Source organism: Helianthus annuus, chromosome 15 (assembly GCF_002127325.2).
Source record: "Helianthus annuus cultivar XRQ/B chromosome 15, HanXRQr2.0-SUNRISE, whole genome shotgun sequence".
In the NCBI taxonomy this organism is placed as follows: Eukaryota; Viridiplantae; Streptophyta; class Magnoliopsida; order Asterales; family Asteraceae; genus Helianthus; species Helianthus annuus.
Genome location: NC_035447.2, coordinates 170138248 through 170157945, shown reverse-complemented (window position 1 = coordinate 170157945; position 19698 = coordinate 170138248). Strand labels below are relative to the sequence as shown.

At 35.2% G+C, this 19698-nt stretch overlaps 1 protein-coding gene across 1 annotated transcript; it reads left to right on the top strand.

Annotated features, from left to right (window-relative positions):
• The first annotated feature begins 3968 nt into the window (after window positions 1-3968).
• LOC110912764 (ATP-dependent DNA helicase SRS2-like protein At4g25120) lies at window positions 3969-19496 on the top strand. The gene is made up of 28 exons (XM_022157567.1): window positions 3969-4283; window positions 4439-5306; window positions 5414-5455; window positions 5528-5691; window positions 6269-6443; window positions 6530-6586; window positions 7570-7675; window positions 7755-7888; window positions 7966-8040; window positions 8577-8702; window positions 8778-8909; window positions 8995-9192; window positions 9304-9404; window positions 10719-10785; window positions 12664-12714; window positions 13227-13304; window positions 13371-13577; window positions 13727-13765; window positions 14507-14578; window positions 14681-14767; window positions 15755-15811; window positions 15934-16142; window positions 16260-16353; window positions 17534-17584; window positions 18211-18273; window positions 18353-18412; window positions 19017-19079; window positions 19208-19496. The coding sequence occupies exons 1-28, from the start codon at window positions 4144-4146 to the stop codon at window positions 19295-19297; spliced, it is 3606 nt and encodes a 1201-aa protein (XP_022013259.1). The 5' UTR covers window positions 3969-4143; the 3' UTR covers window positions 19298-19496.
• Window positions 19497-19698: the final 202 nt, after the last annotated feature.

Sequence of the window (19698 nt, the reverse complement as noted above, 5' to 3'; positions counted from 1 at the left end):
GACTCGACTTAACATACGAGTGTACGCTGTGAAATTACGCACGTTGTAAAACTCAAAACCTAATCACGCACGTTGAAAAACCATATTAACGTATGTTGAAAAAACATAATCACACATGTTGAAAACCATAACATGCTTTGTTACATAATTATAACATGCCTCGTTACATAAGTATAACATGCGTGATTATGGTTTTTCAACATGCGCGATTAGGGTTTTGAATTTTACAACATGCGTAATGTCACAACATACGCTCGTATGTTAAGCAATATTGTATTTTACACTTTCACTAACTTTTTTTTCTTTATAATTTTTTATGTTTTTTATTATTTATAATTTTTTTAATATGTTATCTTATCTCCTTTTATCCATGTCATATGTCAATCTACTAATAGTTAGTTTTTTTTTTTTTTTTTTTTTTTTTTTTTTTTTTTTTTTTTTCAAATTTGATTATCTAAAATATCTTACATTTACTCTAGAAAAATGTAAAAAAAAAAATTAAATTCATGATTTTTCTCTATATATAGTAGTATATGAATATTGATAAACTTTCACATCCAAATTTGATTCTATACATCTCTCTTTTGTTTTTTATATTTTGTAACATCATGGATCCATTTTCAAATTTGTGTATGAACCTTGTCGATTCTGAAAGTTATCAGAATAATCAATATTATGAAAATCCTGCGCTTTTTTAAAATTCAAGCCAACTTCCATTCACTCGAAATCTTCAAACGTCACCAAGTACTGAAAACAACCACAAACCATTAAATGGGATGCTGTTGAAGACATTGCTTTAATGTCGTCACGGTGGTGTATGGCTAGTGGATATAGCATTTGCGGAAAAAAATATGAAGAAATGTCATTGTGGAAAGAAATAAAGAAAATATATGATGTAGCTCAGGCCGAAAATCTGGAAAAGCTTGGTGAGAAGACTCTTGATCAAATGAAAGGTCGTTATAATCGACTCAACGAAAACGTCGGGAATTGGGTTGTTGTGTATAGGGAAGCATATCGCCAAGCAAGAAAGTGGAACGTCCCAAAGAGATATTAAGAATGATGCTCATGAGATTTACGAGAAAAGTGGGAAAAAGTTTAACAACTTTAATATGATCTCAGGCGTTCATCTATTAAATCAATGGTAGATAGTGAATTTCTAAGATTTTTCAACTAGAGTGGGTTTTCGATTTATTCTTGCTCTCTCTCTCTGTATATATATATATATATATATATATATATATATATATATATATATATATATATATATATATATATATATATATATATATATGTATATATAATCGAACACCAATGTGAGTTGGTTTTTAGAGCATTGACGATCCGTCCTCTGAATTGGAACTTTTTATATTATGAAAAGTGATTGTAGGTGGTTGGGAGTAGAGGAGAGAAAAAATATTACTGTTTATCTGTAAATTTGAAGGGACATTGTTCACCCTCTATAATTTTTTAATATATTTTGAATTTTTTAATATATTTTGAATGTGGTTGTGAGTGGAGTAGAAAGAAAGTTAATGATAAAAGTATAAAAAATATTATTTAATTGAAAAGAGAGAGAAAATGTAGTTGTTTTTAGTGAATTAATAGGGTACAATAAATATTAAAGTGGGCAACCCACTAAAACTCCGTATTCCCATCGTGCCTGTACTCGATCTTCGCGATTTCGAGTTGATTGTCGTTGGTCAAGTCACTCGCAGGGACACGGTCAAAGCAAGTTTTAAAGCGATCCAACTTCGGTTTGAGCTCACGCCATTTGTGTTGACACGCATTTAAGGTGTGACGCGTGTTACCGACGTGCTGTTGGTATTATTGAAGCGCTCGACCCCAATACGCGTTGTAGAGTACGTTGGGCATCGATAATCGATATAGCAAGTGCAATTTCTTCCTCTTCAGTCCAATGCACCATGTTTACCTTCGTTTTTTTTTTTCTTTTTTTTTGGTGTGGGTGTGGGTGAAGAAGATTGGGAGAATATGGTTTGGGGTTGGGTATTTATAGGTATAAAATGTATTTCTTTTTTTTAAAAACTTGGTTCGGCATAGTGGCTACCCTAAACCGTTCAAAAATTTAAAAAATGACTGCTTGGCCTGGCCACGCCAACGGTCCAATTTCTTTAACCATCCAGAGCCCGCCACGTCACCCAACCTCCCCGCTCCACACCAGGCAGAATAGCCACACCAAATCTAACGCCGACCCGGGGTGATGTAGCCGGCGTTAAACCCCCTTCCAAGCCCCATCCCACACCCCATACCCATCAGTCTTATACAACCCACAATACATTAACATAGTACCGAGACTGTAAAACATTCGAAAAGACTATGCATGGTGTTTGCCTTTTTGTGCGTTAGTTGTAGAGTATATTATATGACAAGTAGACATTACAAAAAATGCAACTAAGGTTACATGCACGAGCTCAATGCTCAAGGGCAGGGGTATGAATTTCTGACACGACCCGGAAAAACGACACGAACCTAACATGAAAGGGGCTAGGTTTAGTCTAAACGGGTAGGGTCACATCCTATAACTAAAAGTCTATCACCCATAACTATTATGTAAGCACTTATAATAATCACGGGTTTATTGATAACTATGTACAACTGCATATCGTACTATGAATGATTAACTTTTAATATTCCTCATCAGTTTGATTTTGTATGTCTCTTACATATGTTCTGCCGGTGAAATGACATATAGACAACTATAAATACAAACCAAACGTTAAAGGGCTTACTTATATCCTCTGGGATCTTCAAAGATGATCCTAGATTGGCCAATGCATCAGCTTCTGTATTTTCCTCCCTTGGTACCTGTGTCAAACTGAAAGAAACAAGTTAATTTCTCTTTTTAAGTTGTAATTATGGCATAAATATGTATTCATTTAATTTATTACATAAAACATATTGTAAAAAAAAATATAATATAATATAAATGTGTTAAACGGGTCAACCCATCAACCCGATCCGTTAACTTAAACGGATTCGATTGAGAATCTCGAGAACCTTAAGATTTTATAATTCAAATATAATTATTTTAGTTTTTTAAGTAAATTTTAATTTTAATATATTAATTTCGAAAAGAAAAAAAAATTCGGGTTGAACGGGTCGTGTTCGGGTCAACCCATAAAGTTTTGGGTCGTGTTCGGGTTAATATGTACGATACGATTTTCGGGTTCGGGTTAATGTAGATTTTTGGGTTCGGATTAGGTTGAATCCGCCAACTTGCAAACACGATCCGTTTAGCACCCCTAGTCAAGTGGGATGGGTTTGTTGGAAGTTGGTATGTTTTTACTCATAGATGCTCCTAGGATTCAAGTATGTGCGAATTAGCCCCTCATCTTTACATTGGCTCCACAAGTATATTGGTATTTTCAAGAATAACCAATTAGGACAACAAAAGCAACCATATATGATACTCATGTCATTCACGTGTGACATACAATAAGAGAAGTATTTCGTCCTATTTAATTAGTAGCATCAAGGTTTATATGTATAATAAAAAGGCAAATTGGATGTAAATAATCACAACTTTCTTAATTTTCTGATAATAATCCCAACTCAGTTATTTGCGATAATAATCTGAACTGGTCCACTTTTGGCCGATAATAGTTCGCCGTTAAAAACAGCTTAACGGAGTTAAGTTTTTTTCCGAATTACAAACCGATGTTTCAGATATTTTGATCAGAATGAGGATACGGGTCGATTTATGTAAAACTTATCTCGAAACGGTGTTCTAAACGGCTTTGTTTTCGCCATTTGAGCCAGTACATCGAGGTAAATTTTACATCAATTTGCGACCCGGGCCATACAAAACCCGACCCACAACCCACAACAAAAAAGTGCGTTCTTGAGAACATTGATTTGGTTTCTATAGTATTCTCTATACAACATATACGGGCCTGGGCCATACAAAACCCGACCCGTAACCCACAACCCACAACAAAAAGGAACATTTTTAAACGCAACAGCACAGGAGGGAAACACACAAACACCAAAACCTCCATTTACGCCCTTTAACTACCCATCAATTCCCCCTAGGGTTTGATGATTCGATCCATATTTTCGATCAATCTTCCTCTAATCACTACATAAATTCACCCATACTTTGCTCCAATCGGTACTCTCAACACAATGAACCACGAAAACGCCGTCGTACAACTCTCAGATGAACAACGCGCTCGAATTTCCAGAAATTTCCGAGCTGCGAAAGCTTTACGTGATCGAAAGCGCCATCGAAACACCTTCACCACCTCCGGTTCCGTTCCTCACAAGTATAACATTCTTATTCACTTTCTTTAGGTTTTAATGTAACATTGAAATGAAATTGATGCCCTAATTTGGTGAATTGTTATGTAAATTGTTTTGTTATATTTGAAATTTATCTATAGTTTTTGTTTTAATTTGTGTTTCGGTTTGTTTTACGTAGAGTTGGGGGTGAAGTTTCAACGGTTGTTAATAGAGTGCCTCTTTCGGACATTTCGGTGAACACTCCCAATGCGGTTAAGTACTTTAAGTTAAACGATAGTGAGTCTGTTGAAAAGTCGCATTTTAAGTTACCGTCTGTAGGAAATGGTGACGGTGGTTTGTTTGGAAACACACTCTTGTTGCAAGATGAGAATGGAAAAGGTCATAGCTCGTTTCAAACGCCTGTGAGACGAGTAAGTTATAGCGGAAGTTCATGTACGAATGGAGTTTCCGTAAGTAGATTTGACTTGAGCGATGATTCCTGTATCCTGAACGAGGATAAACTAAGCTTGGATTCGTTTAAAACTCCTACCAAGCCTTTTGGTTGTGACGTAAGTTCTGACGACAGCATGGCGGCTGAAAAGCAGGAATCTAAAGATATCGAGTTAATGGAAAATGATATTGGGTTAACCTCATTTACGACTCCATCGAAACAAGAGTCGTGTTCTAGTGTAAGCGAGCCCTCTACAATATTTCCCACCATTTTTTATGAAGACTTTGATGATGCCATTTTAGCTGAAATTGACGCAATATGCGAGTCTGGGGTAAAGCCCAAGGTAGTGGCTGAGGAGTCTAGTGGTGACGTTCAGTTGAAGAGCGTGCAGGCTAATACGGACAGCTGTGAAGTTAGAACCGATGTGGGCCCTGTTGTTTTAGAGAACGTAGAAAGTGATACGGTTTTGGATGGAAGTAGTTGCAGTAGAGTAACCGAAGGCATGCCTGACGAGTATGCGAAATATATGCAGTCATTAAACGATAGACAACGTGAAGCAGCATGCAGTGATATTTCGGTTCCTTTGATGATTGTTGCTGGACCCGGAAGTGGCAAGGTTGTGATTCTGTTCTTTAATCGTTGATACATTTCTTCGTCTTTCTTAAACCTTGTGTAATTAAATATTTCTTGATTTTCTTTTTTTTTTCTTTTTTTTTGTTACAGACATCCACCATGGTTGGGCGTGTTTTAATGCTTCTTCACAAGGTATTACTTTATAGTTACTATTACACCGTGGCTAATATGTAGTAATTTCGGCCCATTTGCTTATAAATTTAGGGCATTGAAGCATCCAACATATTGGCTATGACATTCACCACAGCCGCTGCTTCAGAAATGCGGGACCGAATCGGATCAGTTGCCGGGAAGACAGCAGCAAAGGAACTCATGATCAGCACCTTCCACTCATTCTCATTACAACTATGTCGTTTACATGCTGAAAAGTACGTCAACTGTTAATTTATTGTGTGTGTGTGTATATATATATGGAAGGGTTAAAATGAGAACTAGTTGGAGTTGTGCGAACTTGAGAACTTTTTGATCCAAAGGTCTTTTGATTTTTTTTCATTAAACATATCCAAAATAAAAGAAATCATATGCGACTTCTTACGTCGGTGTAAAAATTTTTACAGCACCGTAACGTTCTCGGGCTGATGACATCAGCAGCCATTTACACCGGTGTAAATCAAACTTGTATGTTGAATGAATGTCGGCTCGACAATTTTTTTCCAACTTTTCTTTTTCACATATGTCTTAGTTAGGTGTTAATCTATGTGTGTGCAAAATTTGTTTGAAAAACTCACACGGGAAGTAGGAGTTCTCGCGGTTCTCACAACTCGGATGAGTTCTCATAGGAGATGATTCCTGTATATGTATTCTTTTGAAAACATATACTGTGTTTTGAATGGCTTTTGCTGTTAAGCCTCATGCCAGTTCTCAATAATATAATTGTCATCTATATCTATATGTTTACTTTATCTCACTAGTTTTTAGTATTATAACATGTTTTTCTCATTGTAGGCTCGGTCGTACCCCAGAGTTTTTGCTATACGGTCAGGGACAACAAAGAAAGGCTGTTATCGAAGCCGTGCGTCTCACAGAGGGTGACAAACTTTGTAACGAGTCTAATGTCACTAAGAACTGCGTCGAAGACTTTAGAGAGAAGTCAAAGAAGTGGTTGAAATTTGTGTCACAAGTAATTTATCATCTAACCTTTAATTATGTTCATTCTAATGCGCTATTCATCTATTAGCTTTACATCCCTTTCCACTGTATATTCAGGCTAAAGCTTCCGGGAAAACTTCTGAGGATTGCCAGAGGCAGGGAAATGCTGCAGGAGTAAGATTTTTTTAGATAATGTTAGGCCTGTAAATGAACCGAACGAACACAAACAGAGGCATGTTCGTGTTCGTTCATTTAACTTTAATCAAACACGAACATATAATAATAAAAAAGGGTAAATGCACGGTACCCCTGACCACGGGAGGGATCCCCCTCCCCAGTTTGCTACCCGACCAAGCTCCCTGGCGGTGAATTCCCCAGTCTGCTCAGGGTAAGAATCGAACTTGCGACCTCCCCCTTGCAGGTTTAAGATGGGTGTCGGTGGCCACTGGGCTGACACCCAGTGGTTAACACGAACATATAATCGAACGCTCTTTTTTTTGTTCGTGTTTATTTATTAAGAAAATGGTCATGTTCGTGTTCGTTTAAAACCTAAGCGAATAGCTCACGAACGTAAACATACATAAATAAACAAACAAACTTAAACGAACATAATTTAACAATCAATAAACAACACAAATGAACATAATGGAACAAATGTAGATGAGCACAAATGAACATAAGTGACTAAACATAAACAAACATAAAGTAGTTTTTTATATAAGTTAGTGATTAGTTATGATAAGTTTCATTGCAAAACCCATTTTTATTACTAGAAAGACCAATTACCAATTAGTTATATGTATATAAGTAGTTAGAAACTTAGAATGTTCCTTTATGTTTAATATTCATATGAATATAATAGTGATATATTCAAATAGAAACGGACATAAATGAACAAACATAAATGAACAGACATAAACAAATGTAAATAAATGAACATAAACGGACGTTCATGAACATAGATGAACGGACAAAACGTGTGTTTGTGTTCGTTCGTCTATTAAATTAAATAAAAGAACATAAACGAACTTCCTGCCGAACAAGTTCACTAACAGTTCATGAACATTCGGTTTGTTTACAGGCCTAATTTCTTTAGATAACATATGACATATTATATAGATTCTGAACTACAAGTCTGGTTTTATATCTGGAATCAGGCTGCAATTCTTAGGAAATATGAGGACATATTAAACTCATGTAATGCTCTCGATTATCATGACTTAATTAGCTGCTCTGTCAAGCTGCTTACCGGTTTTCCAGAAGGTTAGGCATCTGTGTATTTTATTCATTTATTTCTTCTGATTTTGACGTCTTTTGGTTGTATCATGTATGTCACTTGAAGTTTTCAAGGAGTGTCAGGAGTCATGGCAAGCAATTGTAATAGACGAGTTTCAGGACACAAGTACTATGCAATATGATTTATTACGAGTTCTCGCATCACATAAACGCATAACAATCGTTGGAGACGAGGATCAGGTATATATTTGGAATTCCCACCTTTATTTATTTACTTATATGAATTTGATCTTTTATTTCTACAAATCATAATGCAGTCGATCTTCAGTTTCAATGGGGCTGATGTAAGTGGATTCAAGTCATTCCGCAGAGATTTTCAACCTCATAAGGAGGTCTGACTTAACACTCACATAATCCTCAATACATTTTGTGTAATTGTAACTATATGATGCTATATAGTTGATATCGGTGATATATCGGTTATCGGTACCCATGTAAAATATTGGTGTCAAATATCGGTAATGATATTATCGGCAATATTGACCAATATATCACCGATTTTCCCGATATCAATATCATTCTTCTTAGTTCTACCATTCGTCTTTCTTCTTCTTGCTGCTATTAGTGTTTTAAGTCTTAATCAGTTCCTACTTGCTACAATTGCTAGTGTATTGCATGTTACGAAAGGTTAACTTGTTAATGATAGGAGAGTATACTGAATTGTTAGTGACTTAGTGTTAAATTGCTGTATAATTAAATTCAGCATGATATTTATATTACCGATATCCCACCGTGATAACCGATATCTCAAGTATCGGTCCTTGACCGATATCAGATTTTTTACCGCTTTAACTGCATAGATATGATGTCACAAGATTGAATATTATAATAAGCAAAACCTCTTATTCTTTACATGATTTTGTTTCAGGTCAGACTAAATAAGAATTATCGTTCAACCCGCTGTATTGTTGATGCTGCTTCATTTCTTATACAAAATAATTCGAAACGAAGTCAGTTAAACAAGGTTGTTACTGATAATTCTTCTGGTTCTAAGGTAACTTCCTTTTTTTCTTCAATATTTTTTATTTATAGAATATGTGATTTTCATATGTTTGATTTATCTACTCAGATTATTGTTAAAGAATGTTGTAATGAGGATGCGCAATGTTCGTTTGTTGTTGACAAGATAGTAGAACTCACTTCGTCGGGTTCATCTGTTAAAGGCACTTTTGGAGAGATTGCTGTTCTTTACCGACGACAGGTGAAAATGAAACCATCTGATATTTTCTCGATATTATTAATGAAAATCTGTCAAGCAGTTCTCCGTTTTGCATTATACTTAATAGGTGTCAGGGAAAATGTTCCAAACAGCTTTCCGTGAAAGAAAAATCCCGTTTAACGTTCACGGGGTCGCGTTTTACAGAAAAAAGGTGGTAAGGGCTATTATATCTATGCTTAAAACAACATTGGTGGTGTGTGATGATGGGTCATTTCGGCGAGTATTCAAGGCCCTGCTAAATCTAGAGAAAGACGAAAAGAAAAGGGTATAAGTTTTATAGCGATTTATTTAACGTTTTTTAATTTTCATAATTCATTACTTGCAAATCTGCTATAAGTTTAACACGAAATGCATGTCTTACTTTTCCTCTTTGCAGATAATTGACCATATTAATAAAGTTTCAAGCGTAAGAAAATGCAGCTTCATATTTGCTGCTTCTGATATCTTCAGTGCAAAGATCTCTGGTACCTTAAAAAGGTTTGATGCATTACAAATATGGGCAAAAGATCAAATACAAATAATCTTAACATACTAAACATACAAATTGAAGGAAAACTCAAAAAGACAAGGTGGCATTTTTGTAATTACCACCAACTATCAAAGTTACTATACAAATGTGAACTCAACCAAAAATACCTAAAAACACATTTTTTTTTTTAACATTTTTTATTAAAAAATCGCTACATTTCGTTAGCAATTTTTTTTTGCCGCTACTAAAAGTAGCGATTTTTTAATAAAAATGTTAAAAAAATAAAATAAAATAATTTGTGTTTTTTTTTTTTTATTTTTTTAGGTTTGTTGGGGGTTTAGTTTTTAGCATTTTAGCTTGGGTTGGGGGGGGGGTGTTAGGTTTTTTTTTTTGGGGGGGGGGGAGGGTGGGGGGGTTTAGGTTTTTTTTTTTTGGCAAATTGGATTTAAATAATCCCAACTCACTGTTATTGGCCAATAATAATCCCAACTCATTTAATCACCAATAATAATTCGAACTATTCACTTTTGTTTGTAAAATACTCCCAGTTAAAAACACACTAACTAGGTTAAAAAATTGCTGATGTGGCAGGTGACGTGGCATGCCACATCAGCAAATTTGCTGACGTGGCAGTTGATGTGGTATTTTTGCTAACGTGGCAGCTGACGTGGCTGTCTACGTGGCATTTTTGATGACGTGGAACTGCTGTGGCAGGTGACGTGGCATGCCACATCAGCAATTTTTTAACCTAGTTAGTGTTTTTTTTTAACTGGGAGTATTTTACAAACAAAAGTGAATAGTTCGGATTATTATTGGTGATTAAATGAGTTGAGATTATTATTGGCCAATAACAGTGAGTTGGGATTATTTAAATCCAATTTGCCTTCTTTTTTGGGGGGGGGGCGGGGGTTAGGTTTTTTTAGGTTTTTTTTTTGGGGGGGGGGGGGGGTTAGGTTTTTTTTAGGTATATTTGTAGAGTAACTTTGATAGTTATTGATAATTACAAAAATGCCACCTTGTCTTTTTGAGTTTTCCTTCAATTTGTATGTTTAGTATGTTAAGATTATTTGTACAAGAACTTTACCCTACAAATATATACTTGTAGAATTAATTTTTTTAGGATCTTTCAAGTTATTTTAATATCATCTATTGTTTACATAGAAAAAATTACGTGTCTTGAAGTTTTATTACCTTGAGCGCCACTGCAATGTCACATACTTTTTATGTGATTTTTAGCAGCAAAGCTACAATGAATTAATGATCCCTTTATTTAGTGAAATTATTTTGACATTGTAATTATTATATTCCATCTTTTATTGTAGGAGTCAACTCACCCAAGGCCGTAAGGTGTTGAATACTTTGGAAATGATTTCAAAACTTGTCCACAGGGTAAGTACAACTATATACTTTGTATAACTGTATGCACTCTGTTCCAAAATGACATTTATAATTCAGTTTGTTATTAATGATCATGATTGTAATTTGTGAAACCTCTCTCATATATAGAGAATTCAGGTTTACGAGCTAAGTAGTTAATGCGGTAAAATATCGGATATCGGTGTCAAGGACCGATATTTGAGATATAGGTTATCGCTGTGGGATATCGGTAATTTTAATATCATGCAGAATTTATATCATAGTTGTCAATAGCGGCTATAGCCAGGGCCGGCCCTGAGAATTCGTGTACCCTGTTCAAGCTCGAAAAAATGTGCCATAGGCCTTAACGAAATTGGGTATTGGGCTCCCTAAAGGTCTAAACCTAATGCCAAAGGGGTTAATAACTAATCTAAACCATAAGAATAGTTTTGTAAGGGAGCCTATGTTGGTGTTTGTTTTGGTGTACCCTATTAAAAAAATATTTTACATATACAAATCGGGTTTTTTTTTTTTTTTCATAAAAAACGTGCCCCTCGAAATATCGGGCCCTGGCTGGTGGTCCTCCCCGCCCACCCCCAGGGCCGGCCATGGCTATAGCGACCGCTATAGCGACCGCTATAGCGCGCTATGTAACGAAGCGACCAAGTGTCGCTATTTGGGTCATAGCGACCAATAGCGTGAATAGCGACAGTTTTTTTTTGATGTAAATAGCAATTAGATATAGCTATAAAATAGCTGGATTTATAGGTTTCTGTTAAATGTACATGTAAAATAGCATATATACCAAGGTATTTTGATATAATATACATATAAAAATTTTCAAAATTCTTTTTCTAGTGTATAGCTATATAATATATAAAATAGCGGTCGCTATTCGCTATGTAGCATATAGGTCCCTTGTCGTTATTCGTCGCTATTCGCTATTAACAACTATGATTTATATATATAGAGAGAAAGTGTAAATACAATAGAGCTTATCGTGCGATGCGTACGCAAACAAGAGATTGTGCCGCGTGTCCCTCTCAGAACGTGCTTGATTATGTATATAACGTGTGTAAATCCGAAACACTTGAATACTCCGGAAATTAGGTAAGTCGGAACTCAAGTAAATCGGAACCTCTGTGAAATTATGCAATAACGTGCGTGATTATGTATTGTAACGTGCGTAATTATGCAAATAACGTGCGTGATTATGTATATAGCGTGCGGATTTCGGAACTATATGGCGAAATCCGGAATGCTTGAATACTCCGGAACTTGAGTATTTCCGAACTCAAGCAATTCGGAACTTATGTGAAATTATGCAATAACATGCGTGATTATGTATATAACGTGTGGAATTTGGAACTATACGGTGAAATCCGGAATACTTAATACTCCGGGACTTTGGGTAATTCGGAACTCAAGTAATTCGGAACTTATGTGCGGCTGTGATAGTCGCGTACGCACCGCACGATAAGAAACATTGTACGTTAACCAGCCTCTCTCTCTCTCTCTATATATATATAGCAATTTAACACTAACAATTCAGTATACTCTCCTACCATTAACAAATTAACCTTTTGCAACTTGCAAAACACTAACAATTGTAGCAAGTAGGAGCTAATTAAGACTTAAAACACTAACAATTAATAATTAAGACTTAAAACGCTAATATCGGTCAACTATCGGAAATATCGGTTAATATCGCCGAATGATAATATAGGTACTAATATTTGACACCAATATTTTACATGGGGAGCGATAACCGATATTAACAGCATAGTTTACGAGTGTTTCAGGATTAGCATTATTTGATGATTGTTTTCTGGTAAACAAATAAACGTCATGAAAATCTAAAAAAATCAAGGGGTAATCAACGTATTAACGGAATAAGCATTATGATGACAGGAACAATCTATTTCAGCTGTCATCAGATCAGTGGCAAACATGATACCTCAGGTATGTCAGGCTTTCCGTTTAAACTAGCTGTGCAAGAAGACGAATGTTTATTGGTTATATATTTTTAGGATTCATTTCATATGAGAACTCCTCCGAGTTGTGAGAACCGCCAGATTTCCTACAACCCGTGTGAGTTTTTCAACCACTTTTTGCACAAATGTAGATTAACATCTAACTAAGACATTTGTGAAAAAAATCGAAAAAATTGATGAGTCGACATTTATTCGACATGTAAGTTTGATTTACACTTGTGTAAATGGCTGCTGACGTCATCAGCTTCAGAACGTTACAGCGGTGTAAATTTCTTTTACACGGCGTATGAAGTCGTATAGGATATATATATTTTAATTTTGGAAAAGTTACATTAAAACATTTTCGCCATTTTTTTTTTTAAAAACCATATGATCAAAAAGTTGTCAAGTTCTCACAACTCAAGCTAGTTCTCATTTTAACCCTTCCCTGTATCTATATGTATATAGTAACATTTCAATCTTTTTATCTCTTTGTTACAGAAGTACCTCCTTGAGCAACGAGCTGTCCTTGATGTCGACGGAGGGAAGTTGCTAAACGAAGAGCATGATCTCAGATCGGTAACTTATTTTAAGGATTATGATAAAAGTTAGCTATAGATAAATAACTTTTTATTGCTTGTGCAGGTTCTTCAATATCTGTTGGATGATGTGTCTGAGTTCCTAAAATCTTACAACTTCGATACTGATGTGAATGATAATGCTACAGAAGAAAAAGGTTGTGTAAATGTACTTAAAGAATTCATAGATTTTATATCTGAAAGGGAAACAGAGAACTTTCGTGCGAGGCGAAACGATAATAATCATGCTGTTACTCTTACTACCATTCATCAGGTACACTTTCTTCCCCTCCAATGATCTAATTATTTATTGTCTAAATTAATCATGGATCATAGTTTCATGATCCTGATTTGCTGTACATTCTTGCATTTATAATTAACGAAATTCATTTAATTTAATATGTTACTTTGTTATTCCCATAGTCAAAGGGGCTGGAGTGGGACACTGTCTTCATAGTTAAGGTATTTGATATAATATCTTACCTTTGACGTTTTTTACTCATTAGAGATAATAATAACCCTATGCAGTTAATGTGGTAAAAAGTCAGATATCGATTAATGACCGATATTTGAAATATAGGTTATCACGGTGGGATATTGGTAATTTTAATAGGCAAATTGGAAATAAATAATCCCACCTTTTTAACTTTGGCCGTTAATAATCCCAAGTCAGTTATTAGCCGATAATAATCCGAACTGGTCAATTTTTTTTTGTAAAATAGTCCGCCGTTAAAATAGCTTAACGGAGTTAAGTTTTTTTCTGAATTACAAACCAATGTTTTAGGGCTTTTGATCAGAACGAGGATACGAGTCGATTGATGTAAAACTTACCTCGAAATGGTGCTCGAAATGGCTTGATTTTTGTTAATTGAAATTTAAACATCCGAATTGAAGCACCGTTTCCAATTTGCCATTTTAATATCATGCATAATTTATATATCGCTATCAACCTTTTGCAACTTGCAAAACACTTACAATTCTAGCAAGGAGGAACTAATCAAGACCTAAAACAATATTGCCGATAATATATGTACCAATATTTGATACCGATATTTTACATGGGGACAGATAAGATATTGGTGATATATCACCAATATTAACTGCATAGTGATAACCCGAATCGACCCATTCATAAGCACATGGGCCGAAAACCTCGACTAAAATTTATTTACTTAAGAAAACTACTTATGATCAATCTTTCAGGCAAATGAATCTGAAATTCCCCTTTTGCATGAATATAACGGCATCGCCAAAGAAACCTGTGCCTCCCTTGAGGTAAGCATGCTCTTGAATTTGAATTGATGTAAACTTTGCATATCATGTGAAAGATTTATAATTGAAAAATCGATGATGCTTCGTTTCGTTGAACAATGATAGGAGGAACGTCGGTTACTCTATGTGGCAATAACTCGTGCGAGAAAGAAACTTTTTGTTCTATATGTCACCATGGATTCAAATTGGCAGGTGAAGCATTCTTTTCTCTTGTCAATATTTTTAAGTTTTCGTAAATAAAAAACTGTCAAAATATGATTAAAATGTTGCATCATTCAATCAGTTGTTTTGAATAAGATGAATTAGGGCGCTTTATGCAGGTTGCAAATGAGCCGAGCCCGAGCTCGACCAAGCTCGAGCTCGATTAACTTATGACTATGAGAGCTCGAGCTCAAGCTCGGCTTGGTTCGAGCTTTGTTTTCAAAGCTCGAGCTCAACTCGTTTATTATCTATTAACTTATATATTAAAAAAATAATATTAATAATAGACTCGTTTAGGCTCACATGCTCAATAAGTGAAGCTCGAACTCGGGCTCGTTTACTAAAGAAGGTTATTTTTAGGTTCGGGCTCGGCTCGTACACATGTTTAAATAAGCTCGGCTTGGCTTGTTTACAAGACACCTTTAAAGACAGGGTAAATGTTATTAATATTAATAAAAACTAATATTACACTAAGGCTCGACGAGCCTGGCGAGCTGCACATGTCAAGCTCGAGCTTGATAAATAAACGGGCTTTATTTTAGGCTCAAGCTCGGCTCGAGCTCGATAAGGCTTGGCTCGTTTCTAGCTTTTTCTCGAGCCAATCTTGAGCTGCTCGGCTCGTTTGCACCCCTACTCAAAACAAGTGACCGTATACACTTTTATTTCAATAATTTGAAGTTTTCGTAAATAAAAACCGTCGAAATATGATAAAAATGTTGTATCATCTAATCCACTATTTCGAATAATATGCTTTAATGACTTTCAACCCATTTGGCCCGTTTATTTTCAAGCTGACTTTTTTATTCATACTTTTGACTAGTTATAGATGAAAATAGCCTCTTCATTTGTTAGTAAGTAAGCTACCCTATTTATCTACCCATTTGACGTGTTAGATATCTACATGACCCGAGTTGACATGTTCGTTAGTTAACGGGTCAGAATTGTTTTCTCTAATTAAATACCATTTCTCTCTTTCAGGTACTTCAACCTTCACGTTTCTTAAAAGAAATTCCAAAGCATCTTCTCGATATTCAGGTGCGTGTCTTTCAAGTTCCAAAGCTGTTATCAAGTACCGTCTTTAAGAACATCATATTTTACAGTTTTACATCATAGCGAATGTCAGTTTCGATTTCTACATTATTGAGCTTTGTTTTTAGGACGTGACAAGTTCAGTATACATGCAAGCAGAGCATCAGAAACTTCCAAATAAACAATCTTGTCTTACTAATGATCCGCAAGACACAGAACACGCGACAGTAAAAACGGGGAGCAGTGAGACCGAAACCGTCAATAATTTGTTTGATGAAGATTCTAAAGAATCAAATGAAACAATCTTGCCATGCAATGGCAATGATTTCTTGAAAAGGTTTGTCATAGAATTTGAATACGTTCTTTAACTGCAAATATCGTTATTCTATTGTTGAAGTTGAACTAATTACTAACCAACATGGCTTGTATTGTATATATATATATGATTAAACAGATTCAGCAGCGAAGAACGAGCAACCGTTTCCCATTTATTTCATCAATGGGCCAAGAAGGCAGCATTCAAGGAACCAAAGCGGTTGCTTGACAAGGTAACGGATTAAAAGGGGTTCAGGTCAAAACAAGTAATTTTTTTTGTATTGGTGTTAAAATGTGATTATAAAAGTTAAATGATTTTATTGATGAACTTATTTCCAAATATAATGATTTAGTTGGGTTTATGAATAAAAAGTACACCTTTTTAAAAAACTAGTGGGGGTTACCACCCGCTCTCCGCAGCGGGTTTGAAACGTAGATAAAAATAAGAATTTCGCGAGTGCTAAAAGTTGACATGATACTCAAGGCGCATAGGCCTCGCCTGGGGCCTGGGCGCAAGGCGCAAAAAAAGTGCGGGCCTGAGAAAAAAAAGCGTACAACAAAAAAAAAAATAAAATATTTTTATATAATAGAAAATTAATACTATTCTTCAAATAAAATAAACTAAAGCTATTATATAATATTTAATATCGTCTATTTAGTACCAAAAGTTATAAAATGCTAGTTTATTAGTGTAGAAAAGTAGTTTTATTAGATAAAAGTAGAAATCTAGCTAGAATCTTGCAAGAATTTAGAGAATTTGGCCGAAAACTCTCAAGAATCTAGGAATCTCGCCGGAACCTGCGCATGAACCATCACTTGGAGAATTAAAGCGCAATTGCCTTGACTTAAGGCGCAATTGCCTCGCCTCACCTCGCTAGGAAATTGGGCCTAGGCGCAAGAGGCGATGGCTTTTAACAACTATGGTTTGATGTTTTAATTAAGGGGCTAAACATGTCATTATTAAAGTTGAGGGGCTAAAGTTGTTTATTATTAAAGTTGAAGGGCTAAAGTTGTTTTAGTTAAGGGACTAAACATGTCAGTATTAAAGGTTAGGGGCTAAAGTTGTTTCTTATTAAGGTTGAGGGGCTAAAGTTGTTTTAGTTAAGGGGCTAAACATGTCATTATCAAAGTTGAGGGGCTAAACATGTCATTATTAAAGTTGAGGGGCTAAAGTTGGTTAATTGCAAAGTTGAGGGGCCAAAGTTGGTTGATGTGACAAAATAGCATATTTATAGTGTATATAATTACTTTACCTCTTTAAAGATAAACCATAATCCGAATTGATCCATTCGTAAGTATATGGGTCAAAATTGCCACTTCTACCACTTAAACATAAGAATAATTAGGTAACTTCATGCTTATATTTTCTTGTGTCACGGCTTGAGTTTGATTCTTGTTTTTGGCCGTTCATAGGTTGCCTTTGTAATTGATGAAAGGCTTAGAGTGAAGAAAACTGCACAAAAGGTGACACACTTCTTCTTGAATCTTAGTGGAGCAAAAATTACTTGAAACAAAACCAAAAATTGTTTAAAGAGTAAAATGCCATTTTCGTCCCTGAAGTTTGGCTAGTTTTACGACTTTCGTCCGAAGGTTTATTTTTCCGCATGTAGATCCAAAATGTTTGAAATTTTGCCATTTTCATTCGGCTCGTTAACTCCATCCATTTTTCTCCGTTAAGTCGGGGTATTTGTATATTTTTTTGTTAACTTAAAGGGCAATTCGGTCTTTTTATATAAGTTGAAAAAGACTGAATTGCCTTTAAGTTAACAAAGAAGACGGAAATAACCCTGACTTAACAAAGAAAAATGGATGGAGTTAACGAGCTGGATGAAAATGACAAAATTTTAAACCTTTTGGATCCAGATGCGGAAAAATAAACCTTTGGACGAAAGTCGCAAAACTGGCCAAACCTCAGGGACGAAAATGGCATTTTACTCTTGTTTAAAACACGTGAACTTGACGTGAGATTTTTTTTTGAAATGTTTGGAACCAAATTTTAATAGTAAAACATGTCTATTGCGTCCAAATAATTCTGTATTATTTTTAGCTAACCTTGCATCGCAACTATCATGTCAATTTATACACACCAGGACGTTCTTCGGTCCCTGAAGTCATGCTTGAAGACCAATGAAGCATTTCAGTATGCTGAAAATGTAGGTTTGATCAAAATCAGTTACTATATACATTTATTAAAGTTATAATTAAAATGATTTTTCTTTTCTCAACCATCAGGTTCTACAATGGCTACAAATACCTGCAGAAAAGCGTGCTTATATTACAAGGGAAAAACAGGTTTGTCTCATGCCTACTAAGACCACCCGTAGTAGTTTAAGAAAAATAATGCCCCCACCATGGGGCATTATCCGACACGTGTCATCCCAGTCAGCATGGGGCGTTATTGCAAAAGTGGCGTAGTGGGAATAATGCCTATTAATGCCCCTTCCAATTATTAAACAAAAAAAAAAGAAAAAGCAAACACTTGGTGATTGGCTGGTCAAACCCTTGGACACATGCAAAAGAAAAAGCAAACACTCCCATTGGTCAAACCCTTTTCATTTCAGCGTTATTATTAAAACGCCTAACTACAATTTTTGATTTTTTTTAAAATAACGCCCCATGTAATGGTGGTGGGGGGGGCGTTTCCGGGCGTTTTTTTTTTCAATTTTTTTTTTAAAATAACGCCCCACTACGGATGGTCTAACTACTAATCGACAATCCTACATACTATAATATAGTCAATCTTAGAATCAGAAGGGACCATTCTGACCCATTTACTCACAATGAGTATACGGATTGGTTTTTATCTTTAACGGGTCAAATGGGAAAATATATCGGGTTGGCTTTTCGGTCTTATTCATTTAGGATCGACAATCACACTAAGTTCTTTTTCTTACAGGAACATTTCCAAAAGTTAAGGATCGAGACTGCAATGGGTTCATCTGAAGCTACGTCTAAGCAGGCGAGTTTGCAGTTTCTTGCTAAATACATTGTTTTTATTTTTTTTTCTTATTTATATTTTTGCAATTAAGATAGTTTAGAATACATCATTGCTAATGATACTTATCTTTTTGAACTATTGCTTTACAGATTGCTTATCTACAAAGTCTAGGATGTACTACTACCCCAACTTCGCGTCTCCATGCATCTCGTTTAATCGAACAATACAAGTCACTGTAGCATTATTTTATCTTTAATGCAAGAAGCATGTTTTGTATATCAATTTCGGGTAAAATAACATCTTAAACTTAAGGCTCTTAAGTATGTAGTATTGATGAAATCAGCCATTCAGAATGAAAAAAGAATTGTTAATTTTGTTTGATGGTTTCGACCATTCGTGAAGAAACGTGTCCTTACAAAGACATGCGTGTTTATAGTTCGGTTTAGGTGGTTGAAATTTTTAGCCACGTATTCTCTCTAAAATTAAATTTATTAGACCAGATGTAATAGTGTGTTAGTATAGCGTTAGGATGTCGTCTATATAAACCACACCTATAGTAACCATAAACATACAATCAAATACAAACACATTCACTAAGTATAAGTAAATAGATGCCATTCGGTAACTAAAATAAGAAATT